At 42.7% G+C, this 27854-nt stretch overlaps 1 protein-coding gene and 1 long non-coding RNA gene across 2 annotated transcripts in view; both read right to left on the bottom strand.

The window, feature by feature from the left end:
• ENPP1 (ectonucleotide pyrophosphatase/phosphodiesterase 1) overlaps positions 1-8749 on the bottom strand; it is a 55723-nt gene extending 46974 nt beyond the window's left edge. The window contains exon 1 of the mRNA XM_048075768.2: positions 8184-8749. Coding sequence (XP_047931725.2) covers positions 8184-8429 — 246 coding nt within the window. The 5' untranslated portion in view covers positions 8430-8749. The remainder of the gene's footprint in view (positions 1-8183) is intronic.
• A 1615-nt stretch (positions 8750-10364) lies between these two features.
• Positions 10365-27281, bottom strand: LOC125184204 (uncharacterized). Its single transcript, XR_010830388.1, has 2 exons — positions 26611-27281; positions 10365-17159 (listed from the first exon to the last, which is right to left on the bottom strand). It is a non-coding gene; the product is annotated as an uncharacterized lncRNA (long non-coding RNA).
• Positions 27282-27854: the final 573 nt, after the last annotated feature.

The following is a 27854-nucleotide window of genomic DNA, read 5'->3' on the forward strand; positions in this document are numbered from 1 at the left end:
CCTCCTCTTCCGAAAAATCTATTTTCAAGAATAAATCTAAAGCTGCTTTTATATATAGTACTGTCATAAGATTTGTAACAAGAAAAGTGTACAGAAGGTGCTGCTTCAACTGAGTACTGATAATGCTACCAAACATACCAAGTAAGCCCACAGTCACCTCCATTTTTTCTGCTGCAGACGTTGGAGCTACTGCCATAGCAGCAACTTTAGGCTGAACAGGAAGACATGACCTTACAGAACAAGTGAAGAAATCCTGTAAGATGCTGTAAAACCATAGGGAGTGGAAAAAAATTACAGATTCACAAAGGGGTACAGGAAGAAGACAGGACAAATAAGGCATCAGAGTGATTGACTATGACCCTTCACTAAGCTCACTGATACCCAGTCACAGGCACACCTTTAGCCCTGGCTCCTTTGGACATTTTCCAAAGTGAAAGGCTGACAGAGAGGCCATTATTTACCTCTGCATCCTTTGAATGTAGTCCTTCAAAAAAAAAAAAAAAAAAGCAAACTATCAAACGTTTGTTACTTCACAACATGGAAACTTTGTATTTCAGCCAGAAGAGCACTTGAGAACTGGACCATTGTATCCTGTCAAACAGAAAGAGCACCATGGAAGATAACAGATTTTGATTATTGCTATAGCTGCTTACACAAAATCAAAAGTTATACATTTTATGATTCTAAGAATAATACAAAAATAATGTGTATCTCAATCAAATTTGTGCCCAAATACTACTGCATATTAAAAAGCATCTATTTAGATCAATTTGCCTATAAACCTTTGCACAGGAGAACTGCAAAAAGGTACATCTGAGTTTTTTCCAGTTCTGGAAATATTACGTCTTTTCCCATTAATTCTCTTTTCTCCTTAGCTATCTTATTCACTCCGTGTTGAAGAGTTAAGCAATAGCCAAAAGCCCTTACTTACTCTACTTGTTGGAATGTGCCCTCCACCACACTGCATTTACAACAAGATCCACTCCTGCCTTATAAGAACCCTTATGGAAACTTCTTATGTAACTGACCTGTGCAACATCTGTGCAGGAAACAAAAAGTTTATTTATTTATTTTTTCAGTGCAGAAAGCATATTTTTACTTTGTTTTGATATATTTCCTGTGTTATTTTCAAAATTCCAATACTGATCATTATAAAATAGTACATGCTATTTTCAGAGAAGCTAACGTTTCATTCACGGGAACTCATCACGGGACACCACCGTGATGCACCACAATGACAAATTCTGTTACGGCATTCTTTAACACAAGTATTTAGCCAGTTTCCACTGAGTATGGTCACAGTGATGTTTACCGGTATATTAATATCTATAATAATGGCTCCACAGCGAGAAACTCTGCAAGCCTTCCACGTTTTCAGAACCTTTAATGTGCTCCATTCCTCCTTTCAGCTGAAATCGATAAAAATGTACCTTCCACGGTAAGTGGAAACAGAACAATTCAGCCATTGTGTAAATCTACTGATATCACTGAAAGAACACCAAGGGAAAATGTTGAAGAGTTGAAGCTGGAAGGAAGCCTTGCATAACTTTCTATCTTTGACCTCACCTGAAATCTAAGAGCTTTAACACAGCAACACAGACAGTTGTTCCGATTTCAAGTTAGCCACGGCTACAGAAGGTTAAACTTTAAACTCTTAATTGGTCCCTTATTGCTTTAGCATCTGAGAGGAGGTGGTGCCAGGACCAAGAGCCCTCTCCCTGTTCCCAGGAGCTTGGCTGCCTGTGCTGGGGTCCAGCTCTCTGATATTGGTGCTGCTGCTGAGAGCACTGTTTGGGAAATCCCAACCAGCCCTAAAGACAGCTATTTGATAAAAAGCCAGCAGAAGCCTCAGCAGGGTCTCTCCCAAACTCCTTTTGGGAGCTGCATTTAAGCAGTTTTTCCTTTGTCCCCTGCCTCAGCTGGGTTACGGCCACCCTGCAGCCTTGTCCATCTTGGCCAAGCACCCTATTGATCCAGACCCTGACCCTAACTCACATACTTGACTTTATTCCCTGACCTTGGACCTGCTTCATCACTACAGACTCATCTGGCAATCTAGACTACTGGCCAAACATGGTTTGTGTTCCCAAATCTGCTTTGCTCACCATGTCCCTCGCCAGCAAGCCACTGCCTGCGTTGGCCTTGTTGTCCTACCTACAGGTTTACTTCCTCCTCCAGCACAACATGTGCTTGGCTGGTCCCTGACAGGTAGGCGATTACTGCAAAATTAAAGAAATGCTCAAGCAGGACCTCTGAGCACAAATGGCCCTAATCACAGCCCCCGTCGCTCATTTGTGTGGTCTGAGCGGACCAAATGGCTGATCCTAGCACACTACAGTCTAATCCATCAGCAGATAGTCTAAACTAAAATTCCCAGGCACAACGTGGATGTTTTCAGCCACACAAACAGCCAGGGATGTTGACAGAAGCGCGCACGTCCCACAGCTGGATGTACTTAGGTCGATCCCCAGCTTCGTGCTGCAGCTGTAGCCAACAAAACCAGAAGCACTCACACGCTGCACTCAGAGGTGCGACTGAAGCCTGCAAGATGGTTTTCAGCCTCCAGCTCAGATACATAAGAGTATCTCATGGCCTGTCCTAAGCGCCACCCTGTTCTGTCCATGCTGGTAGCACTGCGTAACCTGCCAAGCTCAAAATGAGCTCAAGTATGCTATGAAAGCTGCAGTCACATCTGGCTGTGGCCTAGCCAGACGCAAAGTCACCTTGTCTCAGGTCAGACAGCAACTCTGAGACACTGCAAGGATCAGCCTAGCCTGCAGTAAAGTTCAAATGAATCCTGAGTACAATTACTACACAGGCAGTCCCTGCTCTCCCCGGTGAAGATTTTTTATATAAACTTTTGGTTTGGAGGGTTTTGTTTGTTGTTTAAACACAGACTAAACCTTAATTCCTGCAAGGGCTTCTTTGGATCGTGTTTTTATTTTGTATCAGCTTCTGTCATCTGGGATAGGATACACTGGCAAGCACTGTGAAGCAAAGCACAAGTTAAGCATGAATACAAGTTAACCCTGGAAATAATGCCTTTACAGTTGGAATGGCTGAATATTTCTTAGCTTTTTACAGGATGAGAGCGAGATGATGGTTTCTCTCTTCAATACCCAGCATAAAGGTAGCCACATGAAGAAAAGTAAGGAAATTATGGGTTTACTACTCCACATGCACAATGAGAACTATTTGCAAAGCCTTCCTTGAAAAACGAGATGACTGCAGAACGCCACTGAAAAGATTATGATCTTAAGTTTGGCCAAAATCTGACATTTTGTTTAAATGGATTATATCAGGCAACAATTAATGTATTGTTTATATATTAATGGCTAACAAGTATAATACGTACTTGTAATCAGATGCATTTACACAATATCCACAGCAAATGCAATAAGAAACATCTGACAAACATCATTTTTTATTGCAGCTTCAGAATTCAAAACGTATACAACTCTCCAGCTCTAATGGTTGCTCTACTGACGGAACACAGGCAAGACATTTACTGTAAAAGAGCCCGTTTCCAAACACTGAAATGGAGTTTCCTACTAAATATTACCATATTGGAGACTGGCCAAGAACTACCTTAATATTTTCTAAGCAAATAGCACTTCAAAGGCTACATATACTGTGGCCACCCTGTCACTGTCATTTTTACTTTTTATATCACCAAAGGACATTTGGCACCATAAAAAAAAAATTATAATAATAGCTTAGCAAACGATCACTTTAATATTACCGTTAAGCTGCGGGGAGTTTCTTGGGCCCATTTTGAGCCTAGTCCAACACTCTCACAGGAGCAAGTAATTTAAGTAAGTGCCACTTTTTTTCTCCGTTTTGAGTAAGGAAAAGTCCAATGCAAGACGGTACAAAAAGGCTGAAATGCAATAGTTTGCTGAGTGCCAAAAAAGATTAGAGAAAACACTTCATGTGGAACCCACGCCTCCCAAACTCAGGCACGAAGTACGATACCCTCAAGTCAGCTGGATCCACTGCTAAGGAACTGGAACCCACAAAACACCTGCGCTAAAGTTTGTTAAGTCAATAAGCACAAAGTTAGGGCTCAAGCACTTTCCTGGCACTGACTTTCCTCTCATCAGTTACATTAATGCCTGAGCCTGTACAATAAACACAGAGGGAAAATCCGTGGGTGTGGAAGAGCTTTCTGCGCAGCCCTCCCCCCTGGAACGAAGGCCCCATCGCAGCAACTGCAGAAGGCAGAGAAGAAGAGTTCATCCAGCCACCACACCCACGGCAGGAGCTGGAAGTCTGCACACAGGATGCCCTTTTGAAGGGTCAGGGCTTCACACAGCTGAGTCCTGAAAACCTCCAAGGATAGAGCCTACACAGCACCTCTGGGCAGCCTGTTCAAACAATTATCCTCACTAGGATGGTTCCCCCTTACGCCCAGTAAGAATCTCTTTTGCTCAATTTATGACCATTGTCTCATGACCATGTAGCCTAGGTTCATCTTCTTGATGACATCCCTGGAACTGTGGGATGGCTGCTGTTATGGGTGTAACCTAATCCCCATCCAAGACATCTCCTCCTTAGGCTGAATCCATCTAGCTCCCTTGGCCTCTCATCACAGGAGAAGAGCTCCAGCCCTGACCACCTATGTGGTCCTCTACTGAACTCACTCCGATTTCACTGATCTTTCCTCTACTGGAGGGGTCAAACCTGGGCACAGTATTCCAGATGGGATCTAACTGGTGATGAGTACAGGAAAAGAAAAAACTTCTCCTGATTTATCAGTCTGTAGATAGCCCACCACACTTAACTTTCACTGCTTGACAAAAAGCCAGCTGAGAATGGCACAGAGACTTCCAGGGATGTCAAAGAATCACAGAATGGTTTGGGTTGGAAGGGACCTTAAAGACCACCCAGTTCCAACCCCCCTGCCATGGGCAGGGACACCTCCCACCAGACCAGGTTGCCCAAAGCCCCATCCAGCCTGGCCTTGAACACCTCCAGGGATGGGGCATCCACAGCTTCTCTGGGCAACCTGTGCCAGTGCCTCACCACCCATCTCTAGCATGGTGTCCCTCATGGGCTTCCATCTGCAGATGTTTACAACGTTTTATCCCACCCAATAATTTTGCCTAACCCTGAAGCTGATAAGGAGCTCACTAACTATCCAAAATAAAAAGCAACCATGCCTACAGGTGTGCAATCACATATCCTGTATTGGTCCTCATGGCATCTGCATTGGTCTGTACCCAGCTGTAAAACAGAGTGGCTTCTGGGAGCACATACCTTCTGGGAGTCACGCTGTCTTAACTTGGCACTTAAAGCTGTTTAAATTCACTGGGTATTACACAAGCTCTATCCACCCTCCCAGCGAACTGCAGAAAGCAACTGAAGAAAATTTCAGAACTCTGTTTTGTGTTTGGCACATGCCTAAAACACTAATCTTTAAAAACTGAGCTGACCTTTTTGAAAAGAAAGTAAAAGGAAAAAGTGATCCCAGACTTCCAAAATTATTTTACTCTTTATGCTCCCTGAAATGCTTCAGTAAATCTTTAAAAGAAACAATCATACTTTCAAGGTCTCAGCCCAGAGTTTACCTGAATTTTTCTGATAATTTTTTCTAAACACGAATTCTCAAGCTGTAAAAAAAAAAAACAAAAAAACTCCAAACAAACTTTCTAATGAAAGTGTCATTAAAATGAGTTTTCCAGCTCTGACAAAGAAAAGTCTAAGGCTGTCAACACGAAAAGTCATCTATTTTGTTACATTTCCCACCCCCCCATGACACTTCAGCTGTTTTAAACAAATGGAAAAATTATTTCCGTGAAATGAGTGAACCAGACCAAAATGCAATGCCTGAGAATCACTGGCAAATTTGAATTGAAAACACTAAACCTAAGGAAGAATTACATTGCTCACGTGTGGGCAGCAAGCTGCTCAGTCCTACAAAGGCAGCAGGTATACCTGGAGGGGCCATGAACAGCATGTCAGGCTTTGAGGGTTGAAAGAGCTCAGAAAATGGGCAAGACAAAGGTGTGCTTAGAGATTTCAGAACTGGATAAAGGGCTCATCATCTCTCATGGCTGCTCAAGCTGGATATTTTCACTCTGTTGCCTTCAGGGAAGCACGATGGGTTAGTAAATCCTGCAGGCGTGTCCCACCAGCCAGGGGATCCTCTCTGCACACAGCGCCAGAAGAATGACCAGCGCCGTGTGAAAACCTACAGCTGAGCTAAAATTACACCTGCCACAGCACTAACTGCTAAAAGTGGAGGTGATTCTATACCACATCCTCAACTACCCACATCCTCCCTCAACCATCGTACGCTCTGGTAACAATAGCTGAGCACCACCATGTAGCATCAAGAGGCTTCTGGAACCAGAACCAGAGCCCACACGTTGGCTCTGTGTGGCACAGCCATTTCTGCAAGGGAACCCTGCAGATCCTCTGTAGCAGGGAATGGTCACCCCACGGGCAGAAGCCAGTAACACAGAGGGCGTGCTCCCAACCTGCACAGACATCTGTGGGTGGCAGGCACACATACAGGAAGAGGGGAATATGAGCAAGTCTCTGCTTTCCAGAAAGATTTGTTGTTGTTGTTTTTAAATAAAAACAAACAAAAACAAGAGAAAAAAAAGAAAAAAAAGCATTACCCAGACACTTACCTGAAACCATCTATACCCAAATATCAGTAGCAGCAGTGGTGCATGCAATTCACGTAAATGCAGGCAAAGGAAGTCTACCTATGCCTACTTTGAACAACATCACTTTTATGGTTTTCCACTGCATGACCCAGGACACCAAGCAGGTAAGCTAACTCCCTTCTTACCTCTACACTGGAATGACACTATTAATACATTGTCAAATGCAGTGGCTGGTAACAGAAAGAACCTGCATTTCGAACTCCAGTTTTCCACCATTCTGACTTCCTAACACGATGTTTAAGCCAAATATACTCTTGTTTTACTCAGGCCAATATCACCTACAATACTTAGAAAGTTTTTTCAAGTTCTCTCTGAATACTCTTACTTGTCAGTGCCTGCAACAGAGCTGAAAACAATACTACGTGGTTCATGGTGGTTTATATTTAGAGCTTTCAAATTACTTCTGTACAGACGACGTATACATCACTTGAAAACTTTAGTCAGCACAGGATGAATGTTTTGCCAGCTGGTCTGGAAAATAAGGACTTGACTCAGAAGTGTGCATTAAGTATGCACAAAAGTTTAAATTTGTGCTCAAGTCCAGTCTTGAAGTGACTGTATCTAATTATTGTGTTGTATGAGTCTAAAAAGGCTAGAGCAACTGCATTGGGTTTGAATAACATATGATTTTTCACTATCACTACCTGTTTTGAGGACTGGAAAATGACGGGCTGTTTTCATCATCATGGCATTTATTGGAACAGCCTGTCCCTCCCAGAAGAGGGCAAAGTTATGAAACAAACTACAGCCCTTAACTTTCATTTAAAAAGACTTTTCGTCAGCATAGTTGCCAAAAAGACCTCCGCATGGAAACTATGATAGGACCTTCAGTGAAACTTGGTATTTTTCTTATGATAAGGTTCTGACAAGCTTGCAAATGCAAGGTACAGCCTGTTATGTCAGAAAGTATGACATAAGTGTAGCCGCGATGGTGTGGTGACCAGCTCATTTGGAAAAGTAACCACAATGCTAAAAGGTCAGGAAGTGTGACCTGTATATAGTTGCTACGGTTCATTTGACACAGTAACCAGCTTACTACACTACCCCTAAGGTTGGAAAGGCACCTTAATCCTTATGCTGTAAACGCACTGAAGGAGGGCTGCTTACAGGTGTACGTTTTATATATATAAAGAAATAAAGGCTGCTGCGGTTGCAGAGAAGCTTCCTTCCTCGAGTGCCCCGGTTTAACCTTGACAATGACTTTAGCCTCGCAATGATCACACCAGGCAGTCTGGACAGTCTTATTTCCACAGCCCTACAGGAAGGATAATTATAATATAGCAGCGCGGCTAAAACTGGAAGCTGACCTACCTGCTAACAGCGGCTTCGCACGCAGGTCCACCGGCCCCGGGCTGCGAGCGGCCGCAGGAGCACTCGGAGCAGCACACCGCCGGCTCCCGCTCCCTCCCCCGCCCCTTCGGCTCCCCAAGGCTTTTAAGCCTCCCTAGGCAGATTTCCCCACCGCTCCGCGCCCCGCAGGCCCCCTGCCCCCCCGCCACCACTCACCAGGGACAGCACTTTGTAGGTGTTGGGGTCCTTGCTCCTGCCTCCCGCTGCCTTCTCCGGCTCCTCGGCCACCTCCATAGCGGGCAGCATGGGCACCGCCGCGGCCCGCAGCTCGCCGTCGGCCGCCCCCGGCCCTGCGGGGCCCCCCCCCCGCCCGCTGCCCGCCGCCACCACCATGGCCACCGTCTCCCCGTTGCCCTGCCCGGAGCCCCCCGCCGCCGCCGCCGTCCCCCCGCCGCCCGGCATGCCGCCGCCGCTCTGCCCGCCGCCCGCCCCGCCGCCGTTATGAGCCGCGGCCCGGCCCCGCCCCGCCCGCCAGCCCCCGCTGCCCCCCGCCGCGGCACCGGCTCGGGGCCGTGCCCCGGGGCTGCCCGGCGGTGGCGGTGTGGTGCGGCGGTGTGCTGGTGGAGGAGGGAGAGAGGCCCCGGGAGGGCGCCGGGAGGTGGTGGCGAGGGGGAGGTTGCCGTGGGGCTGCCCTGCCTGGCCGTGGAGGCGGCTGCAGCTGCCTCCCGCCCTCCCCGTGCCCGCTTCGCCCGTTTTGAGGCAGCCTGGGGTTGGATGTCCCACGGGAGATCGGGGGCAGCAGCATCAGAGCAGCTCCATCCACGTACCTAGGTACCCATCTACAGACCCTTCCACGTCTTGGAGTTAGCCACGCCAACCTCACCCATGGTTCGGCTTCTCCCTTCCTATTCTCACTAAATTCAACCAACCGTTCGGTACAAGGGACGGGCAGTGTTAGCTTTTTTTAGTGGCCCTACTTGTCAGTTTGTTCCATGTATATAGGTACAGCTGTTACTGTCAGTTACATGTGGTCTATGAGCTGACCAGACACCTGCAAGCTGCCCTGAATACGTCATTCGTTTCTCCAAGAGATGTAGAAGCGCCCTGTTGCACTTGTTGAAGTGAAGATGAAGTGTTTCAGTTCAGTAGTTGCAAAGACTGCTCATGGTTGAAATCGCTAAAACTTAGCAGCCTGGCAGAAGAGGACCCGGGGACCGAGGTGGACAACAAGTTGAACATGAGCCCGCAGTGTGGTCTTGCTTCAAGGAAGGCCAAGGGTGACCTGGGCTGCATTGGGCAAAGTATTGCCGGCAGGCGGAGAGAGGAGAGCCCTTCCCTCTACCCAGCACTGGTGAGGACACACCAGTGGGCACAGTGCTGGGCTCCTGCGTGCAAGAGAGATGTGGGCATGCTGGAGAGAGCCAGTAAAGGGCCAATGAAGATGACGAAGGGACCGGAGTGCCTTTCCTATGAGGAAAGGCTGAGAGAGCTGGGATGTTTCAGCCTAGAGAAGAGGAGGCTCAGGAAGCATCTCATCATGTATATTAGTACCTGAAGGGAGAGTGCAGTGAAGATGGAACCAAGCTCTTTTCTGTAGGGCACAAACTGGAACACAGGAGGTTCCCTCTGAACACCAGGCAGCACTTTACTGTGAAGGTGACAGAGCACTGGCACAGGTTTCCCAGAGAGGCTGTGGAGCCTCCCTCCTTGGAGATCTTCCAAAGCCACCTGGATGTGGTCCTGGGCACCCTGCTCTGGGTGTCCCTGCTTGAGCTGGGGCTTGAAGCAGAGGGCCTCCACAGGGTCCTTCCAGCCTCAAACATCCTATGAAATAACTCACTTTCCATTAAATTTTATGTATAGCTATGTATATTGAAATTAGATTTAGTCTTTCAGTTGTAATGTGATGATGGGTTTGAAATCTTAGGACTTGAGGATTATATGGCAGATTTATTTTAACAATCAATATACTCAGAAAAGAGTGGCACTTGCATGGTTTCTGATAAAATCCACACTTTCTGAAAAATAGGTACAGCGAAATGAAAATTTCCTTTGAAAGTGATTTTAATCCCTTTCAAAATGTTACTGCTCTGTTTTCTGTTTCAGCTGAGTCTCATAGTCAAACAGCCACTACAATTATCCATTAAAAAAAAAAAAAAAGTAAAGATTGAGCATTTATTTAACATTTATAGAATTAATGGTCTGAAGTACTACTTCAGCTCCCAGCATATCAAGGGTTACTGCGGGGCTGACTGCACATGCCTGTCATCATCTTCTGAGGCAGGACTCTGATCTGTTGTGGCTCTGTAGGTGTAGTCTTGAACATTTCTATTCTGATGGTTCACTTGACAGAGAAAAGAAGAAAGCAACGGGAGCTGTGGGCATCAAACTCTTGAGTCTACAGTAAGATTCATCTTTATCCCATTAATGCAGCATTTCAAACAACAGTGCAACTAAGCAACTGACATACGTTTATGGATTTTGCCATGAGTGATAAAAAAAAATATATACATTCAACAGATTGTCTGATAATCTTAAAAGACTCATGAAAACTGACAGAGCAGAAAGGTTTCATTCATTGAATGTGTGTTTACTAACTAGTGCAGCAAAAGGCAATGATAACCTCCTCTTTCTAAAAGTGAAACGATATTGCAATCATATGTTTTTAGTTAAAAAAAACCATAGCTTGGTTTCTTTCAGTACCAAATACTCTGTCAGGAAATAACTTTTTTTTTTCCCCCCCCAAAAAAAAAAGATCAAGGAAAATTAAAAGCTTTCAGCTGATTTTTTAAAGAATTAAAGCTTCATTTTTCTTTTTTTTTTTCTTTTTTTCTTTTTGTATATAGAAATGTATTTTCTGATTAAGAATAAGTCAAATAGAAATCTCCCTTCTTGTACTGTGTAAGTCATCCACTCAGAATTGCAAACAACACATTCTGGGTACTGATGATTCAATGGAAATGATATATAATTAGATCACAGACGAAAATGTGTCTTTTTTTCCATTTAAAGAAAGGCTATACTGCAGCTGGAGCTAATTTCCAAGTCATTCATTCAGTAACAATCCATAAACAGCTACTTTTCTATGTACAAATATTTTTGAAACACCTTCAATTTTACAATTTCTTTCTATGTCTATACAAACAGCTAAGGTGCTTCAGGCTAAGCATGGAAAATAATTAACCCATGTGGAAAATAATTAACCCACAAGTAAGGAGAACATTCATTTCAGCTGACTGAGAGGGTGTCAAGGGTACTCTAGCCAAGAGTAAGGGAAAGCCAAGTAGGGCTAAGTTTTGACGTCAATGAAATTATGTGAAATTACCTTTCTGTTGAATACCGGGAGAAGACACTAAACATTTCAAGTATTAAAACTTCAGAAATCTACAGTTGCTTCACCTCTTTGGGAGGAGATTGTGAAATACCAGTTAATACCACTTCAATAAATCTGTGACAGAAGGCATAACTGTGCAATGGATTAATGGTAATGATTATGAAGTTTGCCAATCCAAATCTAAGTCTTGGCTGTGGCCACTTCAGCAGAGACTCAGAAAGCTTCAGAAGGAGCCAGGTCTTCTGTCAGTGCAGCAGTCGGCCCAAGCGCTGACTGATTCCAGCTTCCTCCCCAAACGCAAAGGAGAACGGCGTTAAAAACTGCTTTGTGTTTCCAGGCCTCTTCTGCAAAGGGAGTCATCACAGCTTATCGATTTTAATTGTTGTCCGGCCATGAGCTGCAGCAGGGAAGACAAACAAATGCGAAAGATACAGTGAGAAAGAATGGCAGACAAGAGTTCTCCACACTGTTGCACCTCAACGCTCCTGTCACTTGCCGTTTACATTTTTTTTTTGTCCGGATGAGGTCCTCAGTGGATGCCCGTTTCTTCAAAAGACTGGAGCAGATACCAAGTGTCTGCCAAACCCTCGCCTGTCCCCAGTTCGTGAGTGGGCCATAGAGCAGACAGGAACAGCAACTGAGTGTCAGGGTGAGCACGTCGCGCCTCACTGCGTGAGTGGGCTGTCCCTGGCCTGCAGCCAAGGCACGGAGACCCTCGCTGCTCTCTCAGCAGGAGGCAGGTTTAGCTTGCGGGCAGAGGAGTACCGTGACGTGAGGTTGCCTGTGATAACCAGCTCGGGGCTGGCAGGGTCTTGACCCTTATACTGCAGCATGAAGCCCCTGCCAGTGGGTGGTGGAGCTGCTGGCAGCTGTTTCTCGTGGCATTATCTCTAGCCCTCAGCAGAATGTCTGTAGCCGTAAAAAAGACCAAAAACTCCAGACTGATAGCCTGGATCAGCTTGTTAAAGAGCATTACATCTCAGTGCAATGCTGGACTCTGCCCCTTATGAGAGCTAACAAAGCTGTTTCTCAGCTCTCACTATAGGGACTTCTCTGGCATGCTTGTATGAGAGTTGCATTGTAAACTATTCTGAAAATCTACAGAGAAATTAGTAATTTCCATAGTTACCTGAGTTGTCATTGTTGGAAGTTTTATTCAACATTCAAACGTATGTATAAAACTTTTTTTTTTTTTAATTAAGGAAATCCCTAATAAAGACAAATGAAGCCAGAGGTTTATCTGAGACTGTTTCACTGTGTCCAGCAGTAATGCCTCAGATGAAGTCAGAAATTCCACGATGTTTATGGACACATCAAACCATGTGGACTGAGCTGTGTTTTTCGGATTTATATCTGTAAAGCCAGCATCAAGGGATGGTACGTAGCTGAACAAGGATCCAAGGATCCAAATGTAAGATAAAGTTTCAGGACACACATTGCAAGACTCAGAATCTGAACTTTCTATCACACTGTTTGGCAGGAAAAAACTTAGAACAATTCAGCCTTTTATAAATGCTTATTTCAGAATCTGTTAATTTTGCTCTCCAAAATGCCCCCTTCTTGATAAGTACAAAAAAAAAAAAAAAAAAAACATTTTTGCAAATAACTGCCCACTTATTTGGCAGTTTTACTGGTCTTCAGGAAAAATATGATTTAAAAATAACAAACAGATCATGTAGTATTTCCTGTAGTATTGAAAAAATAGCATAATCCTGCCTGCATTCAGTGTTAGTTTGGCATAGATTATTGTAAATTAAATAAGTGTTATTCCAACTGCTGTTAGATTACTGGCAACAATACAAACAAACAAGCCTTTAATTTTAGCGATTTACTTGCTTTGCAGCGATAGTCTGCCTCTCTAAGCTACATAGAAATGTCATTATTTGATTTCAAAAACAAATGTCTAAAAACCTTTACACTGTAAAATCCTGACACAGCGACAATGTGTTGGCAGTGTTTGGTGTGAAGCACCAGTTATCACCTAAGAAAATACTGGTCAGATGTTTGAATAATTTAATGGTACCCAAGCAAACATTCATTGCAAGACAATTATGCTGTTATTATCAGAGCAATCTCCCTAGAAAGTATGGTTTCAATGTCTAATCTGCCAACCGTATCTAAGAGGTCTGCATAAGGAAGCCTACTACCAGGAGGAATACCTTTGTACCTACAGTGGAAAAATTGCAGAAAGTTCACAAACCGGAAGAAAAAAATAACAATACTGCATTGGAGTAAGTAGTCCAGGGAGTTCTTGAAGACGTGATGAGTTAATTCAGTGCTTGTTCTACCGAAACTGAAAGTAGTCCTTACAAATCTGAGAGGAGTGCAGAGCTTCTATCACTTGGCAATGGCTCAGAGCAATAGTAACGGTACTGTAACAGCCACTGCAGCTAGCTGGAGATTTAAAGAAGATAAAATATTCCTTCACAAGTTAAATTTTGTGTTACTATTTAAAATAGTCAAATAAACAGAAGTACTTGCGTTCTCTTCCATGTTGGTCTATGCATGATAGAGACAAGCTCCAGTGTACTCCTCTTTCAGTTCCTGCCTTAAAAACCATATCTTCCAAGACACCTCTTGCAACCTGGTGTTTCAGGAGGTAACATAGGCCACTGTGAAACTGCATGCATTAACTCTTCTTTGAATAAGATAAATGTATTCTTAGGGCCCAGACACACCACTTGAAATTGCATTGAGAAATCCCGTCACATCTCATTGATTTTTCACAACACAGTGACCAGCAAGCCTCAACGCAAACTGAGATTGGAAAAATAAATAAATAAATAGGCTTTCAAAACAGATAAACAACTGGAGGCATAGATTTGAAAAAAAAAAAAATCTAAGGAACTTAGGAATGCACATCCTGCATCTCCAGACAGACTTATATTCCTAAATCATGTGGGCACTTTAAATCTGCCTTCATTTCATGCCTAAGAGTACAACAACTGCTGTATTAAGTCAGATTAAACAGCAGTCAGAGATCTGCAGCTGAGAACATTTTTGAGCCAAAAGGAAGGTCTCCTGCTGTTTCAGATGATTTTTCATTACATCTAACCATTTTCTGAAAACATGCACACATTTAGTGTCTACCCCATTCTGTAGTAGGAAGTTTTACTGTTTAGTTCTTGATATCTGAAGAAAAACCTCTTTTTATTTTACTATTTATCATCATCATGCAAAAATATGTTGGTGAATGTAATTTCATAAAGTCGTGCCCTGTAGACTAGCTTTACCATTCACATGCTGCACATTTCAGCAGCTACAGGCATTGGCGTTCATATAACCTTTTTACTGGAAGCAAGTGCATGGAATGCCAAGTTAGTATTTCACTGCTGGAACAACATCTATTTCATATGGACTTTCTAAATGTCATCTCAACTAAAACAAGGCTCTGAAAAATATATTTAAAAAATTACCCAGAACAATTGTCATGAAAAAAAAAAAAAAGTGATTTTCACAATACAATTTGTTCCTTCCAGGGTTTATCAGTCCATAAATGATTCAGGAACTCAGTGCACATTTAAGGAAACATCTGGTATTGTAAAATATGATACTATGCAATAAAAGCCTCATAAACAATTAAAATAGTACGTGCAAGAATAACAGAAATACCATTTGTTACTCAATTTCAGAAGAAAAAAAAAACGATGAAAGCATAAGGAAGAATTTTAATGGTTTGACACGGATAATGTTAAGATCAAATGGAAAACTCAAGAGAGAAAACTCAAAGTTCTCCAGAAGGGAGGGGAGGAGCACCTGGGAGGAAAGAGAGGGGAAGTTGTATCTCTGGTTTTTAGTGCTGCAGATATTGTTTCTTATTCATCTGAATATTGGTGCTGTAATTGCAAGTTTAGGAGATGATCAAATTTGACAGAACAAAACACCTAATGAAAACATTTTGCTGTTGGGATCAAATTTCCCTTCTGTAAAAGGACATCCGTAAATCTTCCAAGTAATTTGGTTAGCTGTGGGATTTCTGCGCTTCAATGTCTTGACCATCCCAGCCTCCACTAGACATCTAGTTTTGCAATCCTGACAAATCTGTGGACAAAGACTTCTGAAAGCTTAAACACTGTTTGAAAACAATATCCTTGCATAAATTTTAGTCAACCATGAATTTTAGAGCTCTCTAGTAATCTCTAAGTAGGCTGTTTACTATCGTGGTTTGGTTTTGTTTGGTTGGTTGGCTGGTTTGATTTGTTTTGTTTTTCAGGAAGACAATGACTCTTCTGATGCAAATAGCTATCTAAGATTAGGGTTTTATGTGTTGTAACTGTCAGGAACAAATTTGTTTCATCATGCTACCATATTAGCCTGAGTTTCCCTCTGGTTCACGTCTCTTGCTCACCCATTCTACTTCTGTGCTTCTTCTGGCTTGATGTACGAACAGAAAAATTCAGCCCAAAGCGAAATCTTTCTACTTGTAAGAAACACTCACACTCTTGTCTCCAAAATGAGTCTGGATGTGAGTGGATGTGATCAGCACCTGAGCTCACCCCAGTCCTCCTAAGTATTCAACTCAAACTTGTCCCCCAGCTAACCCGTACCACTTCCTCTTGGACTCTCCCAACAAAAAAAACTACCCAGGGAAATTTCTGGAGAATATCTTAGGATTATTTTTCACTCCATAGTTTGCCTCCTCTGCACAGTGATAACATGAAACTGTTTTCTGGGACATGGCCCAGGCCAGAAGTCCACCAGGAAATGGAATCTATGCATGTTTAAATGATTCTATTATTTTTTAAAAATCCTTCTGGATGGTTTATCTCAAGGATGCGCTAGGTGTTCTGGGGCAGTGCACTGCACCTACCCCTCTTTTTGAGAACAAGCATGAAGTCTAGCAGAGTGCCAGCTGCTGAACCCCTGCTACTTTATGATGTGATCTAGACCCAGACATCTTCAAAAGATTGCCCAGAGATTCACCAGAATTAGGTGTCAGGAACAATAGCTAATTCAGACTGCAGGGAATGCCAGGAAGCCCATTCTTCCAAGTTTGAATCAAGGTCTATGCAAGATGCCTCAGACATGATCTTCAGGAGATGAGAAGATCACAAGAAGATCAAATCCAAACTCAACACATTGCCCTACTTTCAGAGTAGAATTTAATTATATTTATGTAGGTCATGATTTTATTGGTGAATGAAGTTTACTGGAGACTGCAAGTGAGGCTGACAGACTCCATCAAGCAAATGTGTTAAACCAGTCCGAAATGGACACATGGCAAATTAGTCATTGCTGGCTCCACAATCAGGATAAAGGAGGAGTAAAACCACAAGTCTTTCATTCTCTACTATTCTCCTATTATACTTCCCATAGCGCTTGAGAGGTGGAAGGCAATACTCCTGAATGTATTCAACAGGTAGAATAACAAAAAGCATCTCTTTTACACAGCAGCGACTCTTCTGATGATTTCATGTGCACAGTGGGTATTTCATGCAGCAGCCTCTCAGCCCATTCACTACTCGATCCACTCTGTTCCAGCTTAATTTGCAAACGAATCTTCTGAGAAATAGGGCTTACTTTATAAAACACACAAAGCATGTATGTCAGTTGTTAATAAACATTTTTTTCTGCATATGTCTACATTAAACTAGTCCTGCAATTCCGTCATATGGGCATGCCATAATCAGATTATCTTCAGATGTCAGAGACAGATTTGCTCCTTTCATACTTGGTTCCCTTGCCTACTCTTGTTTGCCTCCAGTTTCTCAGTAGTCCGTCACTTACAGGAAAGTTTGTTTCAATTCAGCGAATCTTGTCGAAGCATCACTTACTGTAGTACATGTAATGCAGACTGTGCAAGTGACAGATGCAAGCATTGCCTTCTCATATGAGCTCTTCGTGCTAGGACAAAAAAGCTGGAAAAGAGGAAAAGGCAGCATATGAAATTTATGTGGCAAAGAACTCCTTCAGAGAAAAGATCAAAAGCTCACTATTTTTCTGTTCATGTGTCTTTTTCTAAGAAGATATGAAGGGAAAAATAAACACACTGAGTGTCAGCTCTTGTGTGGATGTTTCTTTGGACTATTTAAAAACTAATATGTCCAAAAAAAAAAACAAACTATGTATTTTAAGGGAGGTTGAGTTGACTCAACCAGGATGTTAGCGGTGTCTGAAAGTCATTTTACCTTCACCCAGAAAGAAACACGCTGTAATTTCAGTCAATATTTATTTTTGTCTGGGGTTGCTCTTTCATGGAAAGTTCCAAAATTGCTGTGTACAAGATACCTGGGACACATCGTTTACAAGTTATTGGTAAATCAGTTCGTCTCAGACTAACCATTTCAGCTTCTGAAGAATAGCTTGTCTTTAGAAGGTATCTTCCTATAACACTTTTGTGGTGTAACTCACCACTTAGTCACCCTACTACTTACTCTTATCTTCTAAATTGCAACATAATTCATACTAGTGAGAGTTGAGATTTTTAAGATGAAGTGTTTGTGCTAAGGCATTTCTTTGTTAGTTACCAGTTCAAACTTGTTTAGTGTCAATAACGCTGATAGCATTCAGCAGCAACAAGTTTACTCCTGGTGATGACCTGTGGCACACAGTTAACCATTAATCTAACAGCTACACAAAATGTTCTTATATTTTGAATCTGAAGTCATGTTTCTAATCTATCCTGTTTAGAAAAAGGTCGAGTTTACTTTTGAATTAGTCTACATGTAGAAGGGGGATAGGGCAAGCAATTCCTTAAGATGAAGTAATGTCACCTTAATTGACGGTCAGAACTCATTGCCCATAGTCTTCTGGTTTAGCAATCAACTATGCCCCATGGGCTTTTGGAAAATGTATGAACAATTATGAAACAAAAAAATAAAAAGAAACTTTGGGCATAGCTCCATGTTCTTCTTGGCATTCTTAGAGAATAATAGTAGTATCTAACAGGATTCTGTTGAAAATCTAGTTTGCATTTACAGAACTCCGTTAATCAGCACAGACTATTTCTTCGTTTAGACGAGTCATAGTTTCTTCTCCTGATGCCTCACAGAGACCTTTCCTCCAGCTTTTGACACAGCCAAGTTTTCAACTAAGTTTTCAGCTAAGTTTCCCCAGTGAGGATCTAAGCCACTGACTAGCACAATGTATAGAACAAGAGCCCCAAACCTGAACTTGTCTCTTATGAGACTTGCATCTCTCTAACATGAGGAAATCCAACTCAAAGACTGTGACACCAATCAGGAAGACCCATCTCATAAGAAGGCCTTCTTATAAAGGATTAACACCCACGGCTCCCACCTTGATCTGATCTCTCACCACAACCATCAGTCCCAGAAATGAACAAGCCAGCTGGCACTGGATAATAAGGTATAATATGAGACTAATCCCCAAGCACTGGTGGCCAGTCCCATCAATGCCAATTGTGCTCTGTTAGTCTGTACTTTGTCAAAGTCCACTTGTACTTTGTTCAGTTTGTACTTTGTTTACAAAAAAAAGAAACCCTACATGTTAACAAGCATTAATATTGTTTAGCTTCTCCACTAATTACTGGAAGATAAATATTAATGGAATGGGGTTAGAGAATGTGAGGAAAACATTACTATGCTCATTTCTGCATATTAGCTTAAAGTCTTAAAGTACGTCAGACATCCATCTGCCTTTTTAGAAGTTTTATGTGAAGAGCAGAGAGAGATAAGTAGGCATTAATTGTACCCTGTGAACTATATAAATACTGAATCTTTGCAAGACTTAAATGAAAAATATTTGGAATAGCTTCTTCACAAAAGCTACAAGGCAGTAAATCTGCTCATTCTTCCCCTTTACAGTACAAAAATTCAAAGCTCCAGCATATAAATTTTAGCTCATGCACCAGCTCGAGCATGTAAACCAATTTACTTCTGATCTTCTTTCCAAGGTTACTTCTCAGTCACTAGTATTTATCCTATACATTGCGTATCACCTAGATAACTGAGAGGTGGACAGAAAGGCAGAATCTGTTATTTTTTTCAACCACTGTGGAAGTCTGCAAGCTCTCCAGCAGATAGGTCTTGCCACTGCCCAGCACCCTAGCACAATAGCTGATTACTCTTCTGTCACTAATGAAACAATGCTGCTGATAAATAGCGATCAACAGCCACATCCTGCATCTGAAACTATAAGGAGGCAGGGACCCAGCTGTTATGATAGTCACATAATAGTCTCTTAGTCAATCAGCTCTTACACCTAGATAATTTGATATGTTTAATTTCCTTTGGCCTCCTGCACTTCATCTTCATCTTCCAACTGACTGCTCTCAGTGGATATAAATGTGTGTGACTTGCAAGACAGCTTCTCTGCAATAAAAGCTTCTGAACACATTCAGTAACTACCACCTCCTTCATCATGTGTCTGAGCTCTTTTTAGCCAGGCTGCCTTGCCCCACCCTCTGTATATGTTCCAACTAAATTTCACATCTTTTTCTTATGAGGAGTTAGGATAGGATTTTGGCAAGGAAAGTGAGGACAACAGCATGGGTTCTGGATGAGCTGAAGAGGAGAGTCATGGCAGAAATGCTGTGCTTGAATGAAATTTCCTGTCCTTGGGGAATTTGTAGGACCTCAGCCATTCTCACATTCTGCACCAGGTCATAGCCATCTCCCAATGTGGACAGAAAGATAACAAAGCAGGTAGCACGTTGGCTGTTAAGACACTCACTCAAGTCCATACAAAATCCAGCATCAAGCTTGTGCTTCAGGATGCTCCAAACTACAGATTTTGTCAGCTCAGCCAGCTGTGCAGCAATGTGGCTGTCAGCCAGGACTCAATGAGTTCAGGTTGTTTGTCAAGGGGAGTCTGAAACAGAAAAGTCACGGGGTTGATATGTTGGCACCTAACATATCTTACTCTCAAAGTTCTTTGGCTGACAAGGTTGTTGGGATGCCACTGAAAGCAGTGCAAAAATGCTCTGCAAAATTATTTAATTTCAGTGAACTGACTAATTCAGAACGACAAAAACCAAAAGAGCTAACTTTTATTAAGCTTCTTCTGGCCGACTCTATTTGTGCTCTTTTTCCCTGACTAGTCAAAGGCAGTTTGTACACACGTTTTCTCTGGCTCTGCACGACGTCTCCTGTCGTCACATTTCAGAGAGGTTCTCTTCACACATTCTTGCAGATGCTGTGCAAAATAGTCACTAAAGTCAATAGAGGAAAGAGATATTGATGAACTGTGTTACAGCTCCACCCTTGGAGTAACGGACATCCTCTGCCCCTATCTCCACGCCTTTTCCATCAGTCATCCACACACATACTTCCCAACCTCACAAACACAGCTGGAAGTAAAGCAAAGAGGGAACAGTTTTCCTATCCAAGCTTTCAGGAGGATGATTCACAAGAAATGAAAGCAGAGTGGGAGCTAGGACTGCTGAAATAGCAGCACAAGCAGTACTCAGAAATCCTGGCAATAAAGATACATATTTTTTTCAATTGCAATAAACCCAAAAATGTTTCTCAAGTTCCTGTCCATAAGGACTTTCTGTTTTATCTCCATTAAGTATTCTTGAGCACTGTTTGGTAATCAAACATCTTGCATTAACTTTCTATGGTAAAAATGCCTTTTTACTCATTCAATCATTATTCATTGAGGCAAAGAACACAGATCCAATCTGAGTCACTGAGGCAGTTTTCATGGGACATTTCATGTCATTCAAGCTGACTCATAAACTGACCAAGCTCCTTCTTGTTTGTCCCACTCAGCTTCCACTGAGTAGCTGTTCCTGATGCTTACTGGTGAGAATCCATCTGCTGATTTCCAGCTGGAATCGACTGCTAGTAAATTTATATATTATTCCTACTGCCAACATTGCTCTGTAGCATAGACAGCTCTTTTTCTCTTTCTGCTCTTCACCACTACAATCACTCCTAGCAATGCAGCCAGAAAAAGTGGTTTATAACCTTGCAGGTACTGGGTCTCATCTGCTATAAAAGACAAGATTTAAAATATTTTACTGTTTGATAAATCATAAAAGTAGGTAAGAATATAGGGAATTCTCTTTCCATGTCATAGTAGGCGACTTCCTTTGCTCCTGCTCCAAACTGAAATCACTTGTTCAGTAACTGGAATTACAATGTTTCTTTACAGTTTGAAGTCCTCTTCACCCACTAAACTGCAACAAAAATTATTATCTCTGTGCACTAGCCAGTTTTGCATTGGCTCTGCTCTGGTTTTGTCTATAACACCTACTTCTCGAGATGATGTGGACAAGCCTTTAACAAGCTGCTTAGCTACTGATAACTAACAATCAAAGATGGGGAGGTGCCACCAGTGACAGTCACACCATTTTTCACATGTGAATGTGAAAATACATGTGAAGCCACTCAGAATCAATACCTAAAAAAAAAACAAAAACAAAAAAAAACAAAACAAACAAAAAAAAAACAAAAAAAAAACCACACAATTACACAATTCTATCTTTTATCTCCTCTACTTGGCCATTAGGGCATCACTATAGTAGCCTCTCTGTTCAGCTAAGCCCATGTGGCTATATAATCATAGACTCATAGAATGGTTTGGGTTGTAAGGGACCTTAAGACCATCCAGTTCCAACCCCCTGGGATGGGGATTCCAGGGATGGACTTCCAGGGATGGGGCATCCACAGCTTCTCTGGGCAATCTGTGCCAGGGCCTCACCACCCTCTAAGTGATTAATTTCTTCCTTATATCTAATCTAAATCTACACTCTTTTAGCTTAAAACCATTACTCCTTTTCGTGTCACCACACTCCCTGACAGAGTCCCTTCCCAGCTTTCTCGTAGGCCCCCTTTAGGTATTAGAAGACCACAATGAGTTCTCCCTGAAGCCTTCTCTTCTCCAGGCTGAACAGCCCCAACTCCCTCAGCTTGTCTTCATAGGAGAGGTGCTCCAGCCCCCTGATCATCCTCATGGCCCTCCTCTGGACTTATTTTAGTACATACATGTCCTTGTTGGGGGCCCCAGGTCTGCACACAGTATTCCAGGTGGGGTATCATGAGAGCAGAGCAGAGGGGGAGAATCTCCTCCCTCGGCCTGCTGGCTACGCTGCTTTTCATAGAATCAGAGAATATCCTGAGTTGGGAGGGATCCATAAGGATCATCAAGTCCAACTCCTGGCACCGCACAGGTCTGCCCAAAATTTTAGACCATGTGACTAAGTGCACAGTCCAATCGCTTCTTAAATTCAGACAGGCTTGGTGCAGTGACTACTTCACTGGAGAGCCTGTTCCAGTGTGCAACCACCCTCTCGGTGAAGAACCTCTTCCTGATGTCCAGCCTAAACCTCCCCTGCCTCAGCTTAACACTGTTCCCATGGGTCTTATCACTGGTAATTACAGAAAATAGGTCCCCTGCCCCTCCACTCCCCCTCGCGAGGAAGTTGTAGACTGCAATGAGGTCTCCCCACAGCCTCCTCTTCTCCAGGAGGAACAGGCCAAGTGACCTCAGCCACTCCTCATGTCTTCCCCTCTAGGCCCTTCACCATCTTCGTTGCCCTCCTCTGGACACTCTCCAACAGTTTCATGTCCTTCTTGTACTGTGGTGCCCAGAACTGCACACAGTACTCAAGGTGAGGCCGCACCAGCGCAGAGCAGAGCGGGACAATCACTGCCCTCAGCCGACCAGCAATGCCGTGCTTGATGCACCCCAGGATATGGTTGGCCCTCCTGGCTGCCAGGGAACGCTGCTGGCTCATATTCAGCTTGCTGTCAACCACAACCCCCAGGTCCCTCTCTGCGGGGCTGCTCTCCAGCGTCTCATCGCCCAGTCTGTACGTATAGCCACGGTTGTCCCGTCCCAGGTGCAGGACCCGGCACTTGCTTTTGTTAAACTTCATGTGGTTGGTGATCACCCAGCTCTCCAATCTGTCCAGATCTCTCTGCAAGGCCTTTCCACTCTCAGCCGAGTCCACGACTCTTCCAAGTTTTGTGTCATTGGCAAATTTGCGCAAAACACCTTCTAGTCCTACATCCAAATCATTTATAAAAACATTGAAGAGGACTGGCCCTAAAATGGAGCCTTGAGGGACCCCACTAGTGACCATCCGCCATCCTGATGTGGCCCCATTTACCACAACCCTTTGAGCCATGCCCGTCAGCCAATTGCTCACCCATCGTATGATGTTTTTGTTTAGTTGTATGCTGGACATTTTGTCCAGTAGGATCCTATGGGAAACCGTGTCAAAAGCTTTGCTGAAGTCCAAAAAGATCACATCAGCTTGTTTCCCTTGATCGACTAGACGGGTGATCTTATCATAAAAGGAAATCAAATTTGTTAGGCAGGACCTACCCCTCATGAACCCATGTTGGCTGGGACCAATGGCTGCATTGTCCCCCAGGTGCGCTTCAATAACTTCAAGGATCATCTTCTCCGTAATTTTACCAGGCACTGACGTGAGACTGACAGGCCTGTAATTGCTAGGGTCTTCTTTCTTGCCCTTCTTGAAAATTGGCACAACATTTGCCAGCTTCCAGTCTACTGGGACATCTCCAGATTCCCAAGATCATTGAAAAATAATTGAGAGAGGTCCCCTGATGACGTCAGCCAGCTCTTTAAGCACCCTGGGATGGATCCCATCCGGGCCATTGGACTTGTATGGATCCAGGTGGAGCAGCAAATCCTGCACAAATTGGGGTCGGTTGGGAGTTTGTCATTCCCACTGTCATGGTCCTCCAGCTCAGGGCACCCTGGGTCCCGAAGCCCATCATCAGTGTTGAAGACAGAGGCGAAGAAGGCATTAAACGTCTCTGCTTTGCCTATGTCATTGTCTGTGAGGAAACCTTCCCCATCAAGTAGCAGACCTATGTTTTCTTTGGTTCTCCTTTTTCTGTTCACATATCTAAAAAAACCTTTTTTATTGTCTCCCACAGACATGGCCAGCTTCAACTCTAGTTGGGCTTTGGCCTCACAAATTTTCTCCCTACAAACATGAACAGCATCCCTGTATTCCTTCATCCTTGCCTGACCCTCCTTCCAGCAGCCGTACACTTTCTTTTTTCACCTAAGCTCCAGTAGAAGATCCCTGGTCATCCAGGCCGGCCTTCTGCCCCACCTGCTTGACTTCCAATATTTTGGAATTGCCTGATCTTGTGCTTTTAGGAGGCAGTGCTTAAAGACTGACCAGCACTGATACAGCCCAGGGTATGGTTGGCTTTCTGGGCTGCAAGCACACGTTGCCGTCTTGCGTTGAGCTTGTTATCAAACAACACCTCCAGGTCCTCCTCCACAGGACTGCTCTCAGTCGTTCTCCATCCAGTCTGCATTTGTGCTTGGGATAAACACCAATGCACATGGAATGCCTCATTTGTTTGAAAAGTGGTATGTAAAAGTTAAAAGCAATTCACAAATGACACTTTACAGTTAAAAAGCAGATGGATTATCAGAGACCAAGAGAAAATCATTGTTTTCTTCAGCTTAACCTCAAACCTCAATAAACAATCCAAAATGTCACACAGGAAAGTCCCTGAGCATAAACAATATACTGGTGTATCATGTCCCATGTATCATTTCTCATGTATCATTATCCCATGCTGTAGCTGTACAAAATGCTGTACAGCTTTGTCAGACAACAAGTAGACTGTGGATTCAGTGATTCATAAAACAGAAACCTTAGAACATCCAAAGTTTGTCAGTGTTATTTTTCTCTGCAGTGATGTTGCATTAATTACAGTATATAAACATATCATAGAAAACATAAGATCAATTCTTATGAAGAAATATAATCTTTCTCACAGCAGGTTTTATAAAGTTCCTGATGCATTCCAGAAATCAAACAGTTCAACAACTTCCCTTTGACCTTTATATCACTCATCAGTTGTGTTTCACTGGATGAGATTTTTCAAGCAATCCATCAGCAAATTTGTCAAACAATATTACAGCAATCTATTCATGCTCGTATTGGGTTGTTCATGACTAGAAAAGGGAACTTCCATAACTGCACTAACAGCATGTAATCAATTCTGCTTGCTACTTTGAAGTATACACAGATTGTCTTTTTACAAGACACAAAGATCTTTTATTCTATTTTTATTTCTATTTCTAGAAAGTTTTCACATTGCCTTCGTAGCACTTGGTAGCTTTTAATAATTAGAACATCTGGGAGTACCACTAACAACATTTCCATTGGATTATTCCTCTTCAACATTTTGCATGTGAGGAACATTTTAAAGAAAGTCTATATATACTTCTGTAACCCATATAGCTTTATAATATATCTCATACGATGGTGTTTACTTGTAAGTAATCACCAACAAGTCATTCAGATCAACAGAAACTTTTTCTCTAATGGTCTTTACATCAGTATACTATATTGAAATCAGTACCTCAGAGAACGGTTGTAATGACAGACACATTATCATAAAATGTCAAAGCCTTCTGTTGTTGAAAATGCTTATTTCTGGACTTCTTATAGCTCATCTTATTCCTTTGGCAGAAGCCATCCGTTTTAATGACTGGATTTATCACTTTTACACTAAGCTCTCTTAAAGTCCTGAGTTACGAAAGCAGCATGTTTTCTGGTCTGAGAAAACATGGGGGGGGCAGCAGTCAGAGTCCCAAAGATAGAACAGGGAGGTGGTTTACATGCTGGATTCATTCCAAATTAATTATTTAAGGAATATGGCTGGCACACGAACAGTTGGCCCAAATGCTGAGAGACAAATTGGAGAAAGGAATGGGAGCTTCTTTAACTGTAAGAGGTAACAACTGGAGAACACAAAGACCACATTGAGCCAAAGCTGCAGAACAGAAACATGATTGGGGCTAGGAAGAGAAGAAGATACACCTTGGAGTAATAAAGATGATGAGCATAAACCATGGGAAGAAAGTACAGATGATGCTGCACAGTAGATACAGCCAGTGAAACAGTATACAAAGGAAACTGCTGTGGTTGCATCTTATATCTAATGCGGATGGACTACAGAGAGGGGTCACTGTCCAGTCCTTCTGCCCTCCACAACCCACAGCCTCCTAGGAAAACATTACCACTTCTTTCTGAAAGATTCCCGCTCATCTCCCACCAGGCAGTGGCCTGTTTGCTGTCAGTCCATGTGACAGTGCCTTTAGGAATCGGGGTTACAGGCAATCAACTGCTGCCAAGCTGCCAGAAGCCTGTCTGATAATCCAGGCAGAGCCTGAAAGTTGTTGGCAACGTTTTATTTCATTTTAATTTATTTTATTTACTAAAATAAGTACTAGAACATATCATCTGCTTTTCCTAAGCATATGCAACTAAAATTATACGCTGCTCGTAAGATTAACTCACCACATAAACTGTGATCTAAATCATAACTGTGGAAAGGAAATGAGACAGGATTTCTCAGTCTGTGGAAAAAATTTGAGTAAGCAACAGCTTGAACTTACCTTTCCCATGAGACTGCAGTTAAGCTTTCAAAAATGCTAAGGAACAAAAGCTTGAATAATCCTAATAATCCATTTTTTCTTTTTTTCTTTTTTACATTCAGATGGCTTTTTTTTTTCTGCCCTTCTTCCTCCTTGTAACTGAAGACTGATTTGAAATGTTTAATGATGCTAGGGAAATATACAGCATCCATAATCTGAAATATATATATATATATATGAACTGCTCAGATGCAAAGATGTGGACAATGTGCCTTAAGGAATTTTGGAAAAGAGGGTTGCAAACTAACCTCTTTGCAACCCGCTGCTGCGTAAAAATGTGCTCCCAGATATAGAAAAGGCATCCGTTTGCCTAAAAGAGAGGAGAAATTTATAAGGAGAAATTAAGACCAACTGTGATTTCTGAAGCACTTTTGGAATACTTGGCTGATGGGAATATCCTTCAAATGTTCTTGAGAGGATAGAAATGGTATTCACAGATGTAGTTTTGGTAGTTAGACACAGATCTGTCAGCTTTTCTTTTGAAAACAAAAAGCAATGGAAAAAAAAAAACACAAAACAAAATATAACAGCTGAATAGATGGAAATTACATTCATTGGCTTGCCTGCAAAGCAAAAGGAACACTGCTTCACAAAATGTTTTTTCTCTGCCATTCCCCATCCACACTCTTTCATTCCCTTGAGAGCTGAATACCATTCTCGAGATCTGAGAGGGATTTCTGTGTCATGCCCTGCATATATGAGAAGGAGAACGACAGAAAGGCTGATAGTTCCTGTAGTTATTAGGAAAAGGTTTTGATTGAACAAATTGAGGGCTTTTTATTTATAGCTGACTGACACAACTTCCATCTGTGCTAAGGGTTATACTTCTCATACAATAAAGTCTAGCATATCTGAAATGCAGGACCTCGAGAAAACTTTTATCCTGTACACAGTAAGTGAACAGGCCTATATTTGGCCACTAAGAAAATTTCATAAAAATAAATAAAATCCCTGGCTTTGGAAGGTGTCCTAAAAAGTACAATGATCAGTCTTGCAATTTTTGAGGCATTCCCATTGCTGGGTAGTCATGAGTGGTGTACTCTAAGGACTGACACTGGGCCTAATGCTGTTTGACATCTTTAATTACCTGAATATTGGAGGCAGAACATACCCTCAGCAAGTCTACAGATGACACAAAACTGGGATAGTCATGCTGCCATCCAGAGGGACCTTGACAGGCTGGAGAAATGGGCTGACACGAACCT

The sequence above is a fragment of the Anser cygnoides genome, chromosome 3 (genome assembly GCF_040182565.1).
Source record: "Anser cygnoides isolate HZ-2024a breed goose chromosome 3, Taihu_goose_T2T_genome, whole genome shotgun sequence".
Taxonomy (NCBI): domain Eukaryota; kingdom Metazoa; phylum Chordata; class Aves; order Anseriformes; family Anatidae; genus Anser; species Anser cygnoides.